This window comes from Lagopus leucura, unplaced genomic scaffold (genome assembly GCF_019238085.1).
Source record: "Lagopus leucura isolate 7727_CA_CO unplaced genomic scaffold, USGS_WTPT01 Super-Scaffold_100039, whole genome shotgun sequence".
Classification (NCBI taxonomy): Eukaryota; Metazoa; Chordata; class Aves; order Galliformes; family Phasianidae; genus Lagopus; species Lagopus leucura.
In genome coordinates, this window is record NW_024962288.1 from 4,011,214 (window position 1) to 4,035,668 (window position 24,455).

Here is a 24,455-nt window from a genome sequence, read left to right on the forward strand (position 1 = left end):
AATTATTCACAGATCAAAAAAAGAAAGGCATTAGCAGTACAAAGTGTCATGATTTTCTCTGTTCTACCACAAAGTTGAAACAAGACGCCAGCTGCGGTACATGAGAAACAGCTTGAAGGAACACCAACAGAAATGCACTGATTGCTCCTGAAAGCCCCATGCGGTTCTCACGGAGGGATCGCTCACTAATTCGTGGGGCGGTGCGGCCCTCCGCCAGCTCAGGGGGTGGATCTGGAGCTGAGCATCACAACAGGAGCGTGGCAGTCGCGTGTGTTCTGTCACTGGGAATAAAGGCCGGGGTGAGCAGAGGGCTGCCAGCCACCGCGCTGTAATTGAGAGATGTCAAACCGGCTTTCTGCCATGGGGAAACAGAAGAAAATGAAAAGGAATATAAAGTTCACAGCGGAGATGCTGGCTGCTGCCATGCACACAGCAGAATAGAGGAAACAGTCTTCAGAAATCAGATGCAGATACCAACAAGCAAACGCCAAGCAATGAATGCTGGGCCCCATGATGAAGCTGTACTTTTCAAAAAGCATCAGATGTAACATTATGTTGTTGCCTGAAGTCTTTTATCAGGGGCTGATTGGCCCCAGGCAGCAGCTCTCAACAAGGATTTGCCAGTGAGGCCATGGGCTGCAGGCACCAGTTCTGTCCCCAGCAGCAAAGGCCCAAGGGTGCAAAGCACTGCAGGTGTCTGTGAGAGCCTTCCACTTGCTTGAAACATGCAGAGGCATGTATGGAAGTGACTGTCCACAACTCTGAGCTTAAAAGCCCCCAAGCCAATTAAAATGCCTTGATCAGTAAGAACTTTAGAACTACATTGTTTTGCTGTAGAGGTACTGCTACGCAAGCACACTGGCTTTGCTGTGTCCATGTCCTGGCTGCTTGTTTCTCTGGAAGCAAAGCTCTCTCAGATTGGCTGCAGAAGCTGCCTTTCCATCGAGCAGCATGGCTCGGTTTCTGTGCCAAGGAATGGGCATCTGCTCTGCCTGGCACAGCACCCTGGTGCATGCAGCGGGGCTCTGGGGCATTCCAGTACCAAGGATTTGCCCAAGCAAATATTTTGAAGTCCCAAATTGCTGCTGCTGCTTCTCTGCTCCCTTCGCCTTCACATCACTGACCCTCATTGGCAGGGCTGGCAGCTGGGGGAAATATTTTAATTTCCAAACCGAGGCAGTGTGACTTGGTGCTGGTGATGAGCACAGCTGCAGCACCCCATGATGCCATTTTACAGCCTTTCCTCAGAGCGGGGCCTTGCTTTGAAATGAAAAAGTTCCATCTTAAAATAGAAAAACACACTGAATTATACAGCCATTCGATAATTATTTTTTAGTGCTGCTGCTAAAAACTCCCCATTGTAAGATGAGAGTGCCATCAGGCTACCACACACAGGGAGCCTATTTCCAGATGTGTTTTATTTTCTAACTCTGGCCCAAGCTCTGGGAGTAAATATTTACATTTCTCTCTCCATTCCTACCGTCCGTGAGGAGTGTGGCACAGGGCACCCATGGGTGGCACCCAGCCTGGCTGGGTGAGGGGGGAGATGTGCACATGGAGAGGAATGGCTGTGCACCCAATATTAATGATGAGTTTGGAAGCTTTGCCTAATTGCATTGTCTCTCTTAAGATGATGAGACAAATATTTATGAGTGGGACTTCTTATTCTCATTGTAATCAGCGACATAGATAGGAAACACCTTTATAAAGAGTTAATAAAAATGTGTAAACACGGGCTCGAGCACAAACTATTGAGCAGTGTGCTGTAAAACATTCTGGTGTTTATTGTATTAATTGAATATTCATGAGATGCCAATTTAAATTACAGTTCACAACTGTTGCTGTGTCTAATGAATAATTTAAACAAGTGTGGCCAAAGAGATTTCAACGCCGCATTAGCAAACTGCAAGGGATTAAGCAACAGAGAATTTATAATTAGCTTTGTATATTCTATAATAAATTCATTGGAAAGATGGTTTTAATTATCCCACATGTTAATTCAGAATTCAGTGCGTTAATTTTCGATTGAAAAGTAACCCTTTCTTCCCAGATAATGTATTTTGTCTTCGTTTCCTGAATCTCAGGGAATTGCAAGTGTGGTGATGCTCAGTCCCTGCAAACTCAGTGCATTGTTGCAGCCCTGCTTCTCCCATCCCGTCCTCCTCAGTGCCCTGATGGGTACTTCAGAAATGCTGTCTGTTCCAGGAAAACATGTCTGCAAAAGTGGTAAAAGTTTTTGCTGGTCACCTCCTATACACAACCCTAAGTTTTTAAACAAAAACAATGGTGGGTGTCAGTGGAATCCCAAGGTTGATTTGCTGTGTTCTGTAGAACTGGAACAAGACAGGTTTGCTGAGTCTGGGAGAAAACCTGGAAACAAAATGCTTTGGTCTTGGAAGATTGTAGGAGGGCTTTGGGTCATTGCAAGGCATGGTCCTGCCCATGGCTGGGCTGCAGTGGGAGCAGTTGAGACTGTGGAGGGTGGAGGTGTCCCACTGCTGCTCCTATTCTGCAGGAGGCAGGGAGAAGAGCAGCAATGTGTGACAGCCACGGCGTGCCACAAGTATGGAGGAGACAGCAATGTCCTAATGAACTGTGAGCCCTCGGGAGGGTGCATGTTGTCTGTGCTCTGCCTTCCTCCTGCTTCCCCTCACCTCCTGGCTTTGCTGTGTGGTTCACTTGTTTTTGAAGAACCTAACGGTGGTGTTTGCTGCTGCCCCGTTGTGTCCATCAAACGAGGTCAGTGTCATCAGTGCTGAGGAGGAGCTGCTGTGGGGCCGGGGTGTCCCAGGCCACCTTCAGGCCACCCCATGCTTTCGGCTGCTGCTCCAGTGCCTCTGCCTTTGGGTGGCTGCAGTTACTGAAGTTGATGAATGGGCAGCATTGCTGTAATGCAGTGCATTATCGGTGACATTTATTGATCAAACCTCAGGACTCCATTGATCAAGCTCCCCAGTGTCAGCTTGTAATCCCAGTGGAAAAAATTAAGCCTGTAATGGGGTCGTGCATTGCTTGTGGTTTTAAAACCACTGGGTTATGTGTTTTGGGAGGAAGTGGTTTCAATGGCCCAAATCCCTCCCATTACCAGGATTAAATGAAGGCTGGAGGTGGGAATCTGTGGTGGTGGCACTGCAGGCTGGGCAGAGCCAAACCCTGTTAAACATGGCATCGTTCACTCCAGCAGTCAGCTCTCTCCATGGTGAAAGGAAAGAAAGGAATCTCTCAGGTGCCTGTTATCCGTCAGGCAGCAGCCCAGCAGGACAGCACGCTGCTGGACGGAGCAGCTCTCACTAGCCCTTAATGCAGTGCAATAATCCAACAGCATGGACTTCACAGTGCAGGCTGCATGGAAGCACAGGTTAAGGTTGCTGCTGGAGCCTAAATAAACACTCTCCGAAGTTGAATAGCTTTAATTCTGCACTTATGTTGGTTTTTGCACGTTTGCAGTTTGTGCTGGAATAGCATCTATGGTTTTATTAGCTACTGACAAAATAAGAAGGGCTGCTTCTTGGTGAGGCAGAGCAGGAGTCACCGCATCTAGCTCTCGTGGCTGGAGACCATGCTCTCTCGGAGTTGAGTTTCTCTTCTCTGCTCCCTCCTGCAATTAGTTTTGTGCATAAAGCATCATTCGAGCTTTTCGCACCTCTTTTAAAAGTGTTCACATTCCCTCTATTTAAAGACAAGCAGATAACAAACGGCGCCTTCTGCTAACAGTTTATGTGATGCAGCAAAGTTGCTGCAAACCTTGCTGCTCCCGGAGTTTCCTCTCTGCAGTGCAGTTCTGTTTTGCTGGTGGGGAGCTGATGGGCAGGAGGTGCTGTCCCTGTCTCACGTTGATCCAGGAGAGCTGGATTTACAGACTCACAGAGTTCCCCAACCAATATTCAGTCACAGAAGTGTTGTTTTTCCCTGAATGGCAGTGTTCCCCATCATCAGTGACCCTTACAAGACATTTATCACAGACCAGCACAATAATCGCAGCCATATTTGGGTACTGAGCTGGGCTCAGGCAGTGGGTAGCTCCGTGCAGGTATGTTGATGTCATGTGGTTTGTGCAGATGTGGGACCAGCACTTGGGGAATCAACTCTTTCTGATGCTGCCAGCTTTTCTTTTCACGAAGTTTAATGCCACCAGGATGATCTTTCTTTGTATTCTTCCCACTTTGTGTTTGTGTTCTCAAATTATTTCTTTTTTTTCTTCTTCTTCCCCTTCTTTTTTAATGCTCCACGCAATAAAACGTGGAAACCTGTCGTTACAGTTGAGTCTATTGCTTGATGTGAATGCAATGTCTAAAATATCTGCAAAGAGCCAGGAGAAACATTAACACAGCATTCACAAAGTGAACTGCACCTGTAGCAGGGCTTCAGTCATCTGCAGGAGCCAAGAAAGGCCGTGGGGCAATGGGTCCCAACAGGGTGCATTTCAGTACAAGTCTTCTTGATGGTAGAAGGGCCATCTCCTGTACTCCTTTTTCCTTTTTGCTCCTTTTTTTGAATCCCATTTTTTTATTTGTGGGGTGTTTTGTTTGTTTTGTTTTCTTTTTGACGTTGTCCTCTGATGTGCAGGGAGTGCAAATGGATGTTGTATCCACTGTGTTTTCTGAGGAGTGACTTCTGGTTGTCTGGCATCCCTACAGCTTTGGGAAAAATACCAGGAGTGCCACAAGGTCTGCAGGAGCAGAGCTCACGGAGAGGACTTCTGTCCATCTCAGCAGTTCAAAATCTTTTAGAAGGGCGACTGAGCCTTTTTGTCTGAGATAAGACATAAAACATGTCATAACTTCTGTTTATCCCTAAGGCTGTTTGCACAAAACCAGATCGCTGCTTCTAGGGAATCCATCTGCTCTTCCCAAATCCTATGGGACAGCTTTGTGGGGCAAGGGATGGTCCCCCTGAGCACAGAGCTGCACTGCTGGAAAGCAGCTCCATGGCCAGAGGTGACCTGCAGAGTGTGGCCAGGGCCCCCTGAAATACGTGATCCTGGGAAGTGTTCAGCAAGCCCTGCTATTGAGTTAATTACTCTCAGAAGATTTTAACTGTGGATTATGGCTCTGTCTTCCTGACAGCATCCTTGGGATTAAAAAGTAAAAACTGAAACGGGAAGAAAACTCCAGGTCAGGCTGTTGCTTGGATGTGATCTTGAATGTCTTTTCCAAGCTAAAGGACTCTGTGATTCCATGAAATTCAGATGGATGGATAGCATCACACTGGAGATACTTCTCCTCTTGATCCCCACGGGGATAGCTTTGGCTGGCATGCACAAGGACTTCATACTCCTGCGCACTGTTTCCACCAGCAGCAGCCTCAGACCTTCTCCATGACCACCTTGCAGTAGCAGCACCCAGGGGGACCCAGGTGAGGCCATCCCCTTGTTGGCATCCCCAGCAGCGTGGGCCATGGGATGTCACCATGGTTATCTTGTGTCTCCGTGCTGGAGAGCTCCTTCCAGTTCCTCCCATGGGCTCAGCACCATTCCCACTCCCAGGGCTCTCAGCCCCTCAGCCCATTCACCTGCAGAGATTCCTTACCCACCCTCTTTGCTGCTTTGCACCAACACACACAAAGGGGATGTGGCAATTTAAGTTTTATACCCCCTGAAGATGGGGGGGGGGGAGGGGGGGGGTGGCAGGGCAGGAACCTTGTGCTATTGAATATTTTTGCATCACGGGGAAGTTCTGGCCCCTGCTTTGGAGACGTGGTGATGTCATGCCTGGGTGAGCAGTGATTGCCTTCATGTACAAGTGGTTGTTAGAAAATCACTAAATAATGTATTCAGAAAACGTGCTGGAAATTAATGGAACAGATTATTTGCAAACATGTTCTCTGAATTATCAAGCTTGTTCTTTATCCATGAAATAATGTACTTATAAGAAAAAAAAGGGGTTATTAAATACATTATTTACAGCCTTGTCTGTGACTGAGAGCATGTGAGAAGCACATGGGCAGCCTGGCTGGGGCACAGGTTGCCCGGATCCTGATCTCAGTTGCACTGTTTGTCTGTGGGACAGCTGGTGGACCCAGGATTTGGTATTTTGGATTTGGGATGAGCAAAACTTGCAAAACTTGGATGTTCTCCTGAAGCAGCAGCTTGGAGCAGGTCTATCACCTGGATGGAACTTCTCAGGGGATCCAGTAATGGACAGCCCTGCAAGTACACAGTAATACTTCTACTGGCAAATGAGCCTGGTGGACAGTCATATCGCATAAAAGCAGAACTCGGTTTGTGCTGCACTGAACTGTTCCTTTTGGCCGTGCTCCTCCAGCACAGGGAGCGAGGAGAACATTGACGAGAAACATTTCCCGTTTGCCGAGCAGTCTCCATCCTGTTTTGCACCTCTGTTCTCACCCAGAAGTAACAGTAATCTTCATAACCAGGTGTTAATTGTGTTTGGAGGATTCTTTCCCCCAGTAATAGCAGGATGTGGTACCACTAGATCACAGGCTGTCAAAGTGCTTAGCGCAGATTTCAGGCAGGTGCTTTCCAAACCCAGCCCTTGGTCCTGTTTTCTGCCTGCCAGAGAGCTTCTCTTCGGGGAAAAAAAACACGCCATTACCCCTCATTTGAGAGGATAACTTGGCAAGTGTCTGAGATATTGAATGTGCAGCCTGAACTACCAGGGCACGCTCAACTCAAAATGCATCCATAAATGTGGCTGCCGGTGAGGAACATGGAAATGGGAGCTGATTGAGACTGGAGGAGACATAGAGCAAGTTTTGCAGTACCAGAGGCAAATGAAAAAAAGCCTTCAGGGAAGGATGGATATAAAGACCTCTGAAGCAGGAGGAGCTGCAGGAGCGTGGTGTGGGGTTGGCTGCGTGGCTGTGCAGCAGAGCTCTGTGTCGCAGAGCATTATATTCGAAGCTGCCAATATTAATTAGAAAGGTCGGGGTTTCAAATTAGGTAGCATTTAGAGCAGATCGTAAAACTCTCTTTTCTCAAATATATCTGCACAAATCCTCCTTAAATCAGCAGGCTGAGCTAGCGTGTCTGGCTTGAAATAACAGAGCGAGGAGCACTCAGTACCACTAATGCCGGTATTTATTAATTCCTGGAATACTGGGGAGCCTCTGGAGGATGAGAAAAGAGCTAATGTGCAAATATTTAAAAAGGGAAACAGAACAGCCCAGGTAATTACAACCCTGTCAATCTGCCATCAATTCTCAACAACATAACGGAGTGGCAGATCCAGGCCTCAATTAATAAAGAATTAGGGGAAGGTAATATAATTAATGCCAATCAACATGGACTGATGGAAAACAAATCTTGTCAAACCAACTTGATATCTTTTTTGATGAGATTACAGGTTTGGGTGCTAAAGGTAACAATGTTAACATAATATACTTAGGCATCTGCAAGACATTTGACTTGGAAGCACGAAGTGTGTTGAGAAAGTCAAACAATGCGAAATCAATGAGATACAAGTTTGGTGGATCAGTTTGTCATGCTGCAGTTTGTTGTATTTTTACCATTGAAAGCATTACATAATTACCAGTGGAGTGTGTAGGTGATGCAGCAAGTAGACAAGTAATGATGGAGGTGCAGAGGTTTTTGCAGGTTCTGGTAAACTAGTCACAAAGAGTTAATATGCACTGGGAAACCAACGCTGTCCTACCTGAGAGAATAAAAAAGCATTTGGAGATGAGGACCCGGGTGGCTCCAGGAAAGGGATGGGAGGGATGGGAACACCCGTCCTTCATTGTGAGCGATGAAGAAAAACTGCAGTTTTGATACGGTTCCCAAAAACTCGTACGTGCCCCAACCCCACAAGCTGGCAGCAGCGGGCACCTGATCCAAGGGGATGCTCAACCCCAGCACCCAGGGCAGGCTGGGCCATGGGCAGGACCCCCTACATGCACAGAGCCAGGTGAGAGCTGCTCCCAACCCCTGCAGAAGCAAACTGCTCCCTTTGTAAATCCTCTCCTCCCTCCGCTTTCGTATTCATAGCGGGATGATCGGTGGAACCAAAGATGTGGCTGTTACTTTAAAGGATAAATTAGTTTGACTCTTAACTCAATAATTAAAACTGTTATGGCTATGAGCCTGCAGGGATAATGTACTATTATTATAGTCATTTGTTTCAATTAAATGCTTACTGATTTTACAATAGCAGCTGGGCACCTGTGTGAGATAGCTATTACTCTGAACAAGACATCTCAAATTCCAGCAGAAATTTGTCACCGCACTAAAGCATTTTACATAGACCATGAAAGTTTATTAGGAGCAGTTACAAATCAGGAGGAGGAGGGGTGGTAATTGGGGATATATTTTCTTATCAGCTTCCCTCTCTCCTGCTCTCTCTCTTTTTTAAGTAAATCATCTTTAAGCATTTCAGCTATGGTGATGCGTTTACATTTAAACTTCAATACGGGAAAAAGCCTGCTGGGAAAACTTGGCTCTGAAACTGCTCAGCCACTAATTTCTCTCCCTGGTTGATGTGATTCTGAGGGCTCATTCCCAGGAGCACACCCAGGGATTCCCAAGCCACAGCCCCGACCCACAGATTCTGGCTCCTGTGCTGCCCTGCCCTTCTCCCACAGCAAGGAGCACAGCTTACACGTTTGTCAGTCCGTTTCTGTCCTTCAGGAGGATTAGCTGGAGTCTTTATAGGCTGATCTGCATATTCATTTAAAAAAATAATAAATATTGTGGGGAAAAAGTTGTCTTTGAGTTAGCGCAGCCTTTGGGAATCTGCTAAGTGAGATGCACTTAATTACTTCAGCTATGGCTGCATCGCATCTCGCTTCTGTTCCCCATGAGACGCAGAGCAGGTTCTGTGGAGGCTGCAGACATTCCCAGAGCCTGGCAGCATCTCCCAGCAAGCCTACGGCACTGGGGTTGCATGAGGCAGTGAGATCCAACCTGTCCTGGGAGCTTGTCCTGCTGACAGTGTTAATTACGTTTGTATGTAATTACACTGGGCTTATAGCAGGCCTCATGGGTTGCTCTGCTTTGCCATCATTGCCTCTGCTCCCAGGATGAAAGGTGATGGCCTTAAGTTATGCCCAGGGAGGTTCAGTTTGGATATGAGGAAGCATTTATTCTCAGAAAGAGTGGCAGTGCAGTGACACAGCTGTCCAGGAAGGTGGTGCAGTCACTGTCCCTGGTGGTGTTCAAGAAAGGATAGATGTGGCACTGAGGGATGTGGGCATGGTGGGATGGGTTGAGGTTGGACTAGATGATCTTAGAGGTCTTTTCTAACCTTAAGGACATTATGATCCTATGACTCACCTTCGTTTTCACCCTAAACACATTCAATTTGGAGAGGACAAATGACCCTCTCCAGTCCTGAGATCATCAGCACTGCTGTGAATGGAGTCGGCGAGGCATGGGCAGGGGCTGCGGGGAGGCGGCAGCTGGCATCTTGCTTTACAAACTCTTACTTTTTATTAAAAAATGGGTAATGGGGAGAAATGTAGTGAGTAGCAATTGTTGGGTCCAGCTGCTGCCCTTCAGCAGAACCCACTGCCCAGAGAGCCTGCAATCTGGGGAGGCAGAACCAGCAGTGTTCAGCAGACTGTAGGTAAAAATGTCAGTTGTTAATGATGTACAGCAATAGACAGCTGCTCGTGAGGAGGCTTCAGGGTTCCCAGGAAAAACACTGCTGTGGTTGGGATGGTGTCAGCTTCTAGGTGGTTCGGGTTCCCTTTTACCTGTGAATTTTCATAAAAATTTGCAGCATGTGTCCCAGATCCATAATTGCACTCCTGGACTTGTTCTGCTCTGATGCATAAATAACACGCACTGTAGAGAAAAAGCATATGATTACGTATTTAATGGATTAATGGAGCTGTTGTGGTCCGTTGGCCACATAATAAAAGTTTCACAAAGATTGTCTTAATACGGTGTTTACCCAAGAGACTGCCATGGCTACAAATGGGAATGGGCTATTTTAAATTTAAAAAAATTGTAAGCCACGTTTCATGGCCATCCCTACTTCTGAAACACACATCTTCTGTACTCTTCCCTCATTTAAATTTAAAACAAGAACAATCCATTATTTTCCTTAGCAGAACATCTCCTTGAACACCAAAGGCCTTGTTAAGCAGACAGCATCCGAGCTGAGCATACCTTTTCCTCCACTACCACTTCTTGAGGGCCAAGGGCTGCCAGCCCTTCTGCCTCCTTGCAGGCTCCCCATCACTGCCTGTCCCATCATGACTGCAAATCCTAATGCAAGTGCAGAAATCCCCTTCTTGACGCATCCCACGCTACCCAAGCCCGTTGTCCATCCCCACCTTGCTTACTGTCTTCTTGGTTGGGATTTCTGATGCATTGTATTTTGCAAGGAGAGGCCAGACTTTTGCAACAAGGCAACTTGAAGAGTGTGTAACACTTTGCATAGTTCAGGAAGTCAGTTTTCTTGGCTGCGTGCTGGAGCAAATCCAGCCCCACTGCCTTTGCAAACACATTTCCTTGGAAGCAGCAATGCAGCGTGGCTGCCAAGCCAGCCTTAGCCAAACTCCTGCTGCTGTGTAAATGCAAGGCGTGATAAATCCCTGCACTTTGTAATTCATATAACAACAGGGCAAAGCTGGGAAAGTCTACTCCCCTAATGCATGCTTCTCCACTGATGGAAAATGGGAAAGTAAGAGCGGAGCACGCCGTCTCGTGTTGTTCAAAGCTCCCGATTCCTGGCCTGCAGCTCTAAAGCTGGTTTTGCATTGGGATTTATTTCCTCCGAAGCCTGCCGAGCCCCTGTAGGTCTTCCCCAGGTTTCTTTTTGCATGCACTGCTAATGGAGCTGGCAAGTCTCCCTGGGAATGAGAGATCGCACCTCAGCAGGCTTATCAGAAATGAAGGTTGTTAATAAATAAAGCCTGGGTCTTTAAGCTCATGTTAACATTAATCAGATTAATATGAAAGGGAAAAAACAGTGTTTCCAAGGGGGTCTGCTTTCCCCCCCACCGCTCACTGCTCAGCTGGGGCTGGACCTGGTGATGCAGGGAGGCAGCTCAGTGCTGCAACGATGGAGAGAGAAAAATTGGTTGTGGGCTCAGCACTGGGGCAGCCCCACATTTTTCTTCCAAATCTTCCAAGATTGGTGGCCCAGCAGCTGGTGGCCAGTGCAGTGTCTCTGTGTCTCTGCAGCTGCTTGGCACTGGCCATTTCAGTCCCATTGGCTGTCCCCTCATTCTCATGGGAATAGAGAAATGGGATTTAGGGATTCATGGGAATTTCATGGACAGCTCTGCCGCAAAGCATCCTTTCTCATCTCTGATCTCTCTTCATACATCTACATCACTTCTGGTCTCTTCTCATTGTGAAATAGTAACGATGACCCAGGAATATCCCTTGCCCTTCTCTGGATGTTATTGTGCTGTGCTCGTTTCAGGTGAGATCAAAACCAGCAGTGCTATTTAAAATTGAGAGGCATCTCAAGAAGCATTGTACTCCTTACTAGGCACTGGTGAGGCCCCACCTTGAGTGCTGTATTCAGCGTCGGGCCCCCAAGTGCAAGAAAGGCATTGAGGCCCTGGAGCATGTCCAGAGGGGCTGCAAAGCTGTGAGGGGTTTGGAGCACATGTGTGATGGGGAGCAGCTGAGGGAACTGGGATGGTTCAGTCTGAAGAAGAGGCAGCTCAGGGGAGAACCTCATCACTCTCTACAACTACCTGAAAGGAGGTGTTGGCAAGGTTAGGGCAGCCTCTTTTCCCAAGTAAGAACAATAAGGCAGCCCAACATGGTGGAAATGGGGGCCTGAGACTCCCCTGATGGTTTCTGTGTTTCCTGCTTTTGCCTCCAGATTTAACCCCAGTAGTGCTGGTGACCCAGCAGCTGTGAGATGTTGGTTGTGACACCTGCACAGAGCCCCTGGAGCACTTGACTCATTTCTTGCACTTGGCCTGCTTGGAAGGGACATGAGGAAGACTTTGTCATCCCTTTAGAGTCAATCAATAAGACTGCATCATAAAGTGATCTGACAGCACGTAACTGAATACATTTGTAATGACAAAGTGATGTTCTTCCTTGCATAGATCCAGGAGATGGTCCACTCAGACGCCGCGTCCTACGAGTCCAACCGACAAGTGCCGCTGCTGAACCGCCCCGCCATGCTGGCTGGCCCCATGGGTGCCCTCAGCCAATCACAGCTCATTTCACAGATGGGGATGCGCGGTGGTGTCACCCATGGCTCCCCATCACCCCCAGGGAGCAAGTCTGCTACACCATCTCCCTCCAGCTCTACTCAGGAAGAGGAGACAGAGTCACACTATAAGGTACGTGCAGTCACAGCTCTTCCATCAGATGGTAGGAGGACATCAGATGATGTTTACCAGTCATGCTAAATAAGAGCACTTTATATCCATTGCTTCTGTATAAATAGCTTCACATATATAGATATTTATACACACACACAAATATATATGTGTACTTACCCCAAGCTGGGAAAACTGCTTCCAAACCTGGTAAACCTGGTAGGTCAGTTCACATTTTGGGTTGGTATAATGAGTTTAGGAAGGAGAACCGGGCTTTTCCCCACAGCTTTCCAGGCATGTAAGCCTGAAATGAATGAAAAAAACAAAGCCTTTTGTAGGGCTTCTGGGACACCTTGGTCATTGTCCATCCTTGTCAAAATGCACCAGCAAAACTCTTCTGCTGTCCTCTGTGAGTTTGCTCTCTGTTGTTTGTTGTGGACAACTTGCAGTGATCACAGGGTCACTATCTCTTCATCCTAAGGTCTCCATTTAGGCCAGCCCCTGCATTCCCTGTGGGTTTTAATCAAAGGCCTCTCATGGAAAGCCTTCTCCTGGAAGTGCTGATCCACGGATGATGCCGGAAGAACCAATGCTGCAGCCTTATCCTCTAAAAATATCTAGTTGTGATGGGATGTGAATGTATAACCAGAGCCAGAAACAGTGAAGGGACTGGAAAAGAAGCAGGAAAATGCCAGGAATTAGCAAAAAGAGCAAATGCATTTCCAAGGAAATGCAGGCAAAATTATTCTCATAATTAATGTAGGTTTTTTTATCCATTGGCAGCTTTCACTTCAGATCAGAGCATTTCAAAGCAGAGAGCACTTGTGTATGCCAAACTGAGGTCTGGTGGACTAAAATTATGAAAAGATGTGGTACACGATTGATTATAGATAGAACTTCACACACCCTCTGACTGCATGTCTGGGGATTCTGTAGGATGGGATGTGCCACTAGATACATGGGCTGCTGTCTCCCTGAGCCTGTATCACACAGCTGTAATCTGTCAGTGGAAAATGAGTTTTCATCTTAGTTACACACCAAGTCCTCTCACTGCCTCTTCAGGCATCGTTCAGTTCTTCTCCTGTCATGGTTTGGTGGGTGGATCTCATTGGCCCACTGATGCATGTTGGGGTAGGAGGAATGCAGAGATGTCCAAGTTACATGCGGCGGTTTGATTTTTTGTGATCTTACATGTATACCCCTCATTTTTCTGCCCTGTGAACTGCCCAGCTTGATGGGTGAAACAGGAGTGATGTATTTGATGGAGAAAGGAGAGCAGAAGTGTAAAGAAAGCAGAAGAGCTGCTGTGTGCCCTGCAGGTTTCTGTTTGTTTTCTCTATATACACAGCTGTTGGAAACATTCTGAGGGACTCATCAGTCATTTTTTGTATGGCCATTAATGATCCTTGTACAACAGGTCATCAAAGAAAGCTGCACATTAAATAAATGGGTCCGATGGCAGAGGGTGGTTCAGGTGCAGAAGGTCCTCAGAGGTAGGGACCCTGTAACTGTAGGAGGTCTCCAAGCTGTACTGGGGTGGTTAGCTGCTGTGTCGCTCCAGGGATGGAGATGTGATTATAACTAGCTGTCAGATCCCAGCTGGATTAAAGATCTCCATAGTTCTAAATATCATGGTGTCCATAAGGTTCAGCCCTTTGAGGGTTTGACATCTATGAGGGCTGCCAGCACCTCTGAGGATGTCCTGTTTGGCTTTTCCATCAATGCCATTGGCTCTGTGTGCAGGGCTGGCTCCGTAGCCATTGTCATGGCCATTGCATTGCAGTGAAAGGAAACCTTCCTGCCCCAAAGCTGTCAGCTGTGTTCTGCCTTCAGATCTAGTGGTTGACAACCCTGCCCATGGTAGGAGAGTTGGAATAGATAAGGCCCCCTCCAACCTAAGCCATTCTATGATTTTATGATTCTGTCAAGTCCCCAGGTCCTTCCCATGGCCACCAGTTGTGAGGTCAGCCTCCCCTGTGGTGAATCAGGCAGGACTTCGGTTAGTTACGATGCCATCTTGCTTGCTAATGGACTGAAGCCCTGTTATGAATTTCTGTCCTCCTAATAAGGTGGCCTTTCACCTCAGTGCCTCCTATTCAAGCCCAATTGGACAGTTTGAAATTAAATGCCATTTTTTCAGGCTCTCTGCTCATTCACTAATGGTCACTGTCTCTTTGACAAATGTCACTGCACTGATACTGATCTTAATGGCTGGTTGAGCTCTCCTGTACATAGAACACAAGCAGGGTTGCCCTTTCTCCCCTTGGTGAATGTACCAATGTATACGAAGCTTCTGAAATCCAAGCCCTCTGTGCTCACAATCAAATTAGCAAACCCATCAGGAGCAAAGATCTTTTGCTCCCAGCACTCACAGGATGTGCAGTTTTTGTAGTATGTTAGTGTTTAAGCCAGGAGGTGCCTTGGGACCTCTGATGAGCAGTCAAACACTGTCCAGAGGTTGCATTCCACAGCTTCTACAGCCCCATATGTCTAACAGCCTGCCCAGGCACAAGCTGAGTGATGGGATCTTGGTTCTGTGCTGCCTCCACTGGAAACACCCCTGCTTGCACCTCACTGGTTGGCTCCCAACCCTTTGGTTCAAGCACCTAAACTTTGTCTGGCAGCACCCAGACAGATTGCAATAAGGGAACAGTGCCTGTGAAGCACTTACTACACAGGGTTTAAAGAGTTGGTTGTTGTATGTTTGTATGGATGGCAGTACTTCAGCACCAGCAGGGTGAAAAAAAGTTTGGGCAGCCAATGTATGCGCTGCTGGGTGGATGCTTGTGTCCTCTGCCGTGGGCATGGGGAGGTCTAGTCATGCAAGGATGAGGATTGCCAACAGCAACTTGCAAAGGGGCGCTGTGGAGATGGATGTCAGCAGGATGAGTCTGCAGAAATTCAAGAGTTGGGAAGCAGTGTGTTTGGAGAGGTCCTGGAAGAGAATGAAGAGAGTGATCTTGTGATGCCAGGGAGGGAGGTGACTGAGGGTCAGTGTTGAGAAAGCCCAGCTTTGAAAGGAGGAGCAGAAAAGACCCCTAGGGCATCCTCACCGTGCTGGCCATCCTCCTGCCCCTGCCCCATCCTATCCCACTCCTGATTAGCTGGAAAAAGACCTATTTCAGACAGCCCATAGCTGCCCACTAAGGGACTCTCTTGGTTTTTGCAGGTCACTGGAGAGAAAAGACCATCAACAGACCTGGGCAAAAAGCCCAAAAGCCAAAAGAAGAAGAAAAAGAAGGATCCCAATGAGCCTCAGAAGCCCGTGTCAGCATATGCCCTGTTTTTCAGAGACACACAAGCTGCTATCAAAGGGCAAAATCCCAATGCTACCTTTGGAGACGTATCAAAAATTGTTGCATCTATGTGGGACGGCTTGGGAGAAGAACAAAAACAAGTAAGTTATCTATTTAGTGGTTTTTGTTCAGCTATTAATGTGTTTTTCCACTGCAAAGGGTCAGCATCTCCTCAGGATATTCAGGATCACAGTCAGGGGCCCTGTAGGATACACTGTCTGTTTCACCTCTGCTTTTTCTGTAGAAAAAACTATGCTGTTACATGGGGAAGTGCAAATCTTTCTGATAATTAATTGTTCTTGATAAGGACATGCTTTGTAACAACCTCAGTGGTATTTCCCTGGCATGAGCTCTTTTATGGAAAATGTTTATGTATTTGATTACAGAGAGTGACTGGAAACTGGAAAAAAATGGTTAGCTCTCTACCTCATTGGCCAGAAATTGAATGTTTAGGGCTTAAAGGCTTGAGTGGGATACATCTGAAGTGGCCCTGCAGAGGAAACCTTCCTGCCTCACGGCTGTTGACAGCATTCATTCTCGCAGGAGACATGCGAGTCTGGGTTCAACTGCTTTGTTGATGCTGAGTCAGTTACAGCAGTCTGTAATTGCTTGGTCCCTGCTGAGAAAACCCCAGGGAACACTTTCCACTGCACACGTGGCTTTTTGTTGGGCAGAGTGAGGTCTGACACTGTGTGTGATGCATCTGTGAGCCCAACCACTCTGGGGCTGATGGTCCTCCCCACACAGAGCCCTCCTCTCAGTCCAGCTCCAACTCTGGTTGGGTGCCCATGGCCTGGACTCAAAGCAGTTGCATTTAGGGTGGGAACAGCAGCAAGGAAAAATCACTGAAGTGGAAGTCGTGCTGCTAGGAAATTGTCTTGCTTTCCATCCCACACCTTACAAACAAGGCAGTCTGCCTGGCTGACAGCCATTTTGCTGGTCCATTGGGAGTCCCCGTAGTGGGCAATGTGTTGCTTTGACAACTCTGCCTTTCCCTCTCATGCACCTTCTTCCTGAAATCCATCCGAAGTCCTCTGGCCATCCGGGCTTCCTTTACAGCCCGTGGGTGCAGTGATTGAGGGCATGGGGCTGTCCCCAGGACTGTAAGGCTGTCTGCAGGCTGTGAGGCTGTCTCTGAGGCATGAGGCTGTCTCCCAGGTTCTGCAGTGCAGGGAATGGCTTTCGGCCATGGTGCAAGGGGTCCAGGAGCATGGATAAAACTTGCCCCAGGTTCTCTGTTTCCTCTTGCTGCTGCCTTCCTCCCTCCTGACATCCTGCTCTCCCTTACTCCATCTGGATAGAAATATCTCTGTAGGTTGGGCTCTGAGTTCATCTGCAAATGTAGTTTATGTAGTGGAGGTACTGTGGCAACCCTGACTCAGCACAGTGCAAATGCTGGGCTCTTAATTAACAGCAGGGATTTAACCAGTCCGTTTATCTTCCCCGCTAACTCTCCCTTCTTCTCCTCCATGAGATAGCAGCAGCCTCGCTGTCTCTTTACACGCGCTTTCTAAGTGGCTCCATTTCTCCCTCTGTAATTGATTTGATTAAGTCATTTGTTCCTTGTCTGGATGCTTAAATATTAACTTCCTGCCTTTGTCTCCAGCTGTGTGCTCCCCTCCCAGCACAGCTACCTCCAGGCTGGAGGGACGCCGTGCTGCTCTGTGCTGCTCTGTGCAATGGGGCACGTTCGCGTGTTGAGCGCCTGGTGGATGAGAGCCCCTTTAGCCCCTGTTTGCTTTCTCCTGCCAGCAATTCTGTCAAGTTTGTTTGGATTTGTAAGGCAACACAATGGAAAGAAGGAAAGCAAAAAGGAAGAAAGTAGAAAACACATTAGCCAAATGTCTTTAAAACGTAAAAACAAGGATGTCCAGCATGTCCTTTCTCCCAAGGACTGCAAGCATGATGGGCATGTGTGATGAAGGCAGACAGCCAAGTGCTCTGGGGAGGGGACAGTGACCAAGCAGGACAGCTCAGCAATGATGGTTCAGATCCATCTGAAACCTTTTAGTTCACCTTCATAACCTCACTGCAGAAGAGGTGCAGAGCGCTAAGTCTGGATGTCCTCGCTCAAGTCAGACCAAGGCTTTAGTTAAAGGAAGCTTCCCCTGGTCCTGCTGCGAGATTTGGGGCTAGTGGGTGAGATCTGAAGCTGCACTGTAGTCCTGGACTTGGATCCCTTGTACCCCAAAGCACAGGAGGATATTTGGGCAGGGGCGTTGCTTTTCTGGCAGGCTGATGTGCAGAGCTCATCCCCACCATGCAGCTCATAGCCTGATGCTTTCATTGCTGTAGCTTCTGCTTCAGATGAGGTTTACCCACCTCATTCTGCTTGCCAGCAGGCTCAGTGTTTTACCAGCCCAGAGCATGCTTTGTTCCTGCCTGGTCAGTGACAGCACAGGGAAGGACACTATAAACCCAATTCCCACCATTTCTACAATAGGAACTGGGATGTCAACTATGTGCCAGGGAGGACAGGCAGCACTGAGAGGGTTAATCCCTTGCCATTTGGGCTGCTAATGATTATATGCATTGTAATATCAAAGCTGTAGCTATTTATTTGCCATTGAGCAGGTGCTGCTGCTCCCACAAAGCAAATTTGCTTTCTCCTCCTGATGAAACAAGCAAAATAAAGGTTGCTCACGTACCATTTCAGATATGTTTTTTTTTTTTTTTTTCTTCCTTGTGCACGAGCTGAAAGACAAACATTGAGCGGGAATCAGAATGCACATTATGCAAGAAACCATATAATCTAGGAGCATCTTTGATTTGGCTGCTGCTGTCACAGCCATGCATTTCACAGAGGGGCTTTTTTTCCCCTCTCTGTCGTTCTCACTGGTTTATCATTTGTGCCTTTGTCATTTTGTTCCTTCTTCTTCTCCTCTTCTCAGCCTCTTCACAATGAATCTTCATTTTCCCTCTGACACACTTGTATCTAAATTTCCTTATTTCCTGCCTTTTTTTATTTATATCTGTTGCCTGGTGATTTGATCATGCTGTGGAATACAGGATTAGCAATCTCCGTGTCCTTGGGTACTGCTCAAGGACACCTGTTCAGCAAGTGGCGGTTTTCTTCCCCACTTTAACCCCTTCCAGCATGGCTGAGTGTGCCTCACAGCCACAAATAACAATGCCCTGAAATATCTGCAGTGCTGCATTAGCGGGACGTTGTAATCTGCATTCTTCAACAGCTGGCGTGGCCCTTCCTAAGGAGCTTACATGGGAATCTGAAGAATGTGACTCGGGGAAGAAAAAATATTAATACGTACTCTTTGAACTTTACAAATAGTTTAGCAGCTGTTCCTGTAGAGATAGCTTAGACTTCGGTGGAGAGAGAAATGCTAATGCAGCCAGTATCATCCAGTGGGGTACCTGGCATTGTGAGCCTCCCGCAGCTCCTGGCCCTGCTCGAGTCTCCAGAATCCCCTGCTCAGTGTTATTTCTATATGACAGCACTGTCCTAAGAGGTTGAAAAGGGCCTGAGGCATGAGAATAGTCTGGGGACCCACCAGGGGCACAAGTGTTCCAACACATGTGAGCTCACGATGCTCATGCTGGCCCAGCCATGCAGAGCTGCTCCATGGCAAGATGCGTACGTGATTTTCCCATCCATATGCACAGCCTTGAGAATAACACAGCATGCAGACTCCAGGGATAAATTACCCAACAGAAGAATTACTTGCTCAGCACAAAATAATAGATCACCCATCTAATCAGCTCCATCTGCTCATTGAGCCTGATCCATCACCTGGTGACAGGACACTACGTATGTCTAGAGAACAGACAAGTCCAGGGCCAGCTGGAAGGCCGTATTTTGGCAGAGCCATCGCAGAGTGGGGTTTGAATGCAGCATGGCCAGCAAACTGCCCGCTTCCAGCATTGCTCCAGAGCCGTCAGAGCAGGAGCCAGCAGTGCTGCTGGCTGCTTCCCAACACCTGGCGGCAAGGGGCAAGGAAGGAGCCCAGTTATAGCATCTTTCGAGTGCCAAGAAAAGCCGTGTACTGGAGAAGAATGAAAGCACCAATCCCAAATGATGTCAGGAGAGATCTGTGGAGATCAGGATAGTGACCAGGAAGACGTGAAAAGGCAGGACTGCTTCTGAAAGCAGCTCCAAAAGTGTGAGGAGCAAAATGAGAGCTGGGGAAGGTGCGTGTTGTGTGTTTTTCCTCCTCCTTGGAGGTTTAGGGTTGGATTGTCACCCTCATCCTCCGCTTCATTTTGGAGGCTCTTCTGGAGGAACAGCTGACTTACACCCAGGTGACACGATGGCAGAGGAAAAATAGCAGGAATTGTTTGGGACACTTTATGGTAATTGCTGCTTGGGGATGTGCCTTTCCATTCATTCTCCTAAGGACTGCTTCACTGTGCTGCTCCACCAGCATAAGGGAGGAGCTCTTCTGAAGCCATGAGAACAGTTCCATAGCAAGAGCCTTCCATGGAGGTGTCCTCAGGGCTGTCAGACACTGTAGCTGGCAGAGCCTGGGGACACAGAGCACCTAGTTAGCAGCCTCACAATTGTCATCATGGACAGGTGCTTCCCATGGCCAAGCTTGTTGGCATCAGGCTTCAGGAATCCAGAGCACAGCTACTGCACAGAAGAAGGTGTGTTAATGTTTACACAAAAAAGAAAGTGATTTGGGTTTGCGCATTGCTATGGGAGAGGGGTGGGTTAAGTCTGTCCCAAGAAGAGAGCAGGAGGGGGATGCAATGACCTGGGGAAGAGCTGGATAGGAATGGGAGTATGATGTGGGTGTATTTGTTACATGCATTCCCAGTGGAGGTGTGAAGGCTGCATGCAAAGCAGATAGGTGGTGGGGTGTAGCAAGGAAGTACTCTCAAGTCATCATATAAATAAGCCATAAATTGTGATGATCCCAAGAGATAACTTCAAGGAAAGAATATAATAGTTACAAGAAAAAAAATCTCTAGAATTACAAGCAGAATAAAATCCAAATGTATACGTCTGGGGGGAAAGAGTCATGGAATCATGGAAAGGAGGGCAAGGAGAGTCTTAAGAGGTCAGCCAGACCATACTGCTGCCTGAAGTCAGGATCAGCTCTACTTAAGCCATTCTTGATGGATGTGTGCCTAATCTGTTCTTAAACCTTCAGTGCTGGAGATTGCACATCTCCCCAGGCAATCTCTTCCAGTGCTTAATTATCCTTACTGCTAGGAATGCTCTGCTCTTGCTTAGCCAATGTTTCCCTTGCTACAGTTTAAGCTCATTGCCTCTTTTCCTATCTGTGGAGTATCGGTCACTGCCTCCTTCTTTGCTGTGTCACATTTGGAGGCTGTGCTTCCTCCTGGTCTTCTAAGTCAGTGGAGTCCTTCATTTGGTTAGGTCACTCTGCTTGTCAGCATTTCTCTCCTCATGGTCTATCAGAGAATCACAGAGCAGCTCAGCTCGGAAAGGACCTTGAGGAACATTGAGCTTCAGCCTCCACCCCTATCTCTTTTTAGAAGCAAAATGCCCCAAACTCCACCTGGCATTGCAGCAGGGGGCTGTGCACCAGGATCAGCAGACACTGATCATGTAAAAGCAAGGCATCCCCTGCATGGAGGAGGAGGGTGGGTCTGGGCAGAGTGTCCCCCTCGCTCCTCTGCAGGCTTGGAAAGCAGCATTGCTGTTAAATGCCTGGGAACAGAGGTTACTGATAACAGCTCCCGCTGCCACTCTGTGCCTGCATGACACCGAGCTGCTCGTGGGCGTCAGCGGGGTTCGGAATAATTGTCTTCTCTAATTAACTGGTTATCAAACAAGAACATTTCATTACGGTACAATTACTAGCTGCTTTGCTGAGACACAGAGGTGTCAGGATTACGATCCCAACATATGCTTCTCACAGCTCTGATTTCGTGTTTTCATAATCACTAACCATTTCTGCTCCCCCCCCAACCCACCCACTCGCTTAATGACTAATGAATCCTCCCGCTAGCAAGTAGGAAAAATAAGTCAGCGGGCATGGCAGGTTAGAGAGGAAAACATGCAAAATGTTTTGAGGATCCTTAAATCTGATAAATTACTTGGAAATTAAAATCCCTGGGAGAGAATGGGATTTAATTAGAAAGTAACATGGGTTTGTCAGTGTTTAAATTAAAATTGTAAAGGTTATAAATACTGCAGTGAAGCTGCTTTTGCAGAGAGGATTGGTGAGAAGTTGTGCTCAGATCTGTGTGACATGGCGGGCTGCATTTTTGCTGTTAAGCATTCTCAATAGAGCAGACTGTGAATGCAGGAAAGGCTGTGTGCTCGGACAGATGACCCAGCAGGAAGCACATGGGAATGGTCACCAAGCTGGGGGACCGTTGGGAACACCTGTGAGATGGACACAGCTGGGTGTGGGAGAGCATCCACAGACACACCATAGGCTTGATGTCCCCTTGCCCTGCCCTGAACCCCATTCATGGGGACAGGAATAGACCTGGGACTCGGCCATGGGCAAAGATACCAGCACAGTGCAGTGCCAGTAGACTTGTAGAATCATCAAGGTTGGAAGGACCACTAAGATCATCTAGTGCATCCATCAGCCCCTCACCACCATGCCACAAAACCTCGTCCCTCATTGCCACATCTCCGTGGCTCTTGAGCACCTCCAGGGATGATGATTCCACCCACTCCCTGGGCAGCTGTGCCATGTGCTGGGAAAGGTAGGGACAGGTGGAGTGTAGGGAAAAAAGCACAGAAAGATTAAGTGCCCGAGGTGAATGTAGGCACTGAATTGGTTAGTTATCCATTTATTTGCATTTAGGTTAAGGAAGGGTAACAGACCAGCTCTCTCCCAACCCTCTCCCTCTCCCTGCCCATGGCCATGAAGTGCAGCTTTTCTTCAGACAAGTCTTCCAAATAACTGACCTATCTGTGTGGATATCCACTGTGGCCAACGTTGTAGCAGCCTGAGATGAAGGAATTCATATGTTACTGTTGTGCAGCATCAAATACTGCCCTTAAGAGCATCTGTTACAAGCAGAGCTGCTGGAAACTGCACGTCTCTGTTTTACAGTAAATGCTGTGTTGGGATCTCTGGTTTCACCATGATGGGTGAAGGGTGTAAGGGAGGCAAGGATTGTAGGGAGAAGTAATAGCTTTTATTAGGGTGCAGCTTGAAGAAATAGCTGCTTTTCACGGGCAAACTCTTCTTCAGGCTGACATTTCAAAATGTAATTTTGTTCTGAACGGAGCAAATATAATACTTCCTGAATGCCACAAAGTCAAAGACAAACTTAGGAAAAGGCTCCGTTTCAGAAAATTGCAGATCTGCAGCACGTCGAGGCAAAACGTTTTATTGCAGAGTTCCTCGATTTAGTGGAGAAAATAAGGTTTGCAATCATTTTTTAATATACCTAATCTGCAGTGATTTTGGACAGAAATTCAAGGATCTGGGTGGCTTGGCTGCTGGAGCTGGTTCCTCTGTTCGGAGGTTCTTTGCTATTGGAAGGGTGCTGCCATGGCAGGTGGCACAAGAACTATAAAAGTGCAACATGAAAGCAATGCTGAGTCAAACTCCCAAATGGAAAAGGAAATTCTGCTTAATTTGCTCAAACAAATTTCACAAAGACTCTTCTGCTGCAGTAATTTTACTTTTCCTGCTCTTTTGGTAGAAGTCATCACCCCAAATCCATCACCTCCCAGCCATCATCCCATGGGTATGGGCAGCATACCCATGTGCCCATGCTCAGGGCCTGGCACAACAGCAAGCAAACAGACCTCCTCAGAAATTAGCTGTGTTTCCCCACCAGGCTTCAGTGTGCTGATTGTTCAAGGCTGGTGCTGTTTTTAAAGCAGAATGAAATATATGCAATGCCGTCCTAATTGAAATTACCTTCATTTGTGCCGCTTGAGGAGGGCTTTGACTTTCCAGCAGAGAAGAGAGCTGACAGATATTTTTCTAGGGAGTTTCTTCCTTTCGCCTGTATTTTTTATTCTATTTTGAAATATTCTTCTTGCTTGTTCAGTTGGATGTGCTTCACCCCATAGGGAGCCATCCTGCCTGGAGAATGCTGTTATTTCTCCGTGCAACGGGAACCAGACTTGGGGCAGAAAGGAGACCAACCCTGTGAAGCTGTGAGGTGGAGAAAGGAGAATAAACACTAATCCACTCTTACAAAGCTTTTTCTCGTTTTACTTGCTGTTTCTCTGCAAGCCCCAGATCACAAAGTCATGAGATTAGGCCAGAATCTCAGCTTTGATATGTCGCGGAAAGGACCTCCCTGCTGCTAGGGCTGCAGAGAAGAGCTGAAGAGTAGGAACTTTAGGTTTAATAACGGGAAAGCCAGGAAAGAGAGGCACTAGTGTAGGATTTCTGAATGACTCACCATTTCTTAAGGTAATTCAGGGACTTGGCCTTGTGTTGTTCCACCAAGAGCCTGGATCTCACTCTCCTCTAGCTCCTGTTCAGAAAGCAAACACAGAGATTTCACCCTATAAAAGCCTTTCAGGGCTTTATTTGCTTGATTTGAAGTCAGTTCCTCCCTGGCAGAACTGAGATTTTCATGCTGTGTTTTAGAATGCCATCCCTGCTTGGGCCACGCAGGCTTCCACAGAGCAGAGAGGGTGCAGCCAACCCAGCAGCACCCCATTCTGCTTCGATCGTAATTCTTCATTATTTGGTCCTTGCAGGCATACAAGAGGAAAACAGAAGCTGCCAAGAAGGAGTATCTGAAAGCCCTGGCTGCATACCGGGCCAGCCTGGTCTCCAAGGTACGTTGGTGCATGCTGTCTCTGCACGTGGCAGTGATGAATTCACTGCAACCCGTGGGACTTTCTGGGTTTCTGAGTTTGTAAGGAATACTGTGTAATCATGCTGGTAGTGCCAGGACTGAGGGAAGGCACACAAAAAGGGGGGGGACAGATTTCCACCTGTCCTGGACCATGAGCTCCAAGAGTGCCAACAGATGGTAGTTCGTGTAGCTGCCACCCCACAAACCTGCTTCTCCTTGCTGCCCATATCTCGACACTGAGAAAGG

The 24,455-nt window shown here is 47.5% G+C and overlaps 1 protein-coding gene across 1 annotated transcript in view; it reads left to right on the forward strand.

Moving 5' to 3' along the window:
- Nucleotides 1-24,455, forward strand: part of TOX2 (TOX high mobility group box family member 2) — a 112,896-nt gene that overhangs the window by 78,053 nt on the left and 10,388 nt on the right. The window contains exons 4-6 of the mRNA XM_042883728.1: nucleotides 11,977-12,216; nucleotides 15,365-15,592; nucleotides 24,109-24,189. Of these exons, the coding sequence (XP_042739662.1) occupies nucleotides 11,977-12,216; nucleotides 15,365-15,592; nucleotides 24,109-24,189 (549 nt within the window). The remainder of the gene's footprint in view (nucleotides 1-11,976; nucleotides 12,217-15,364; nucleotides 15,593-24,108; nucleotides 24,190-24,455) is intronic.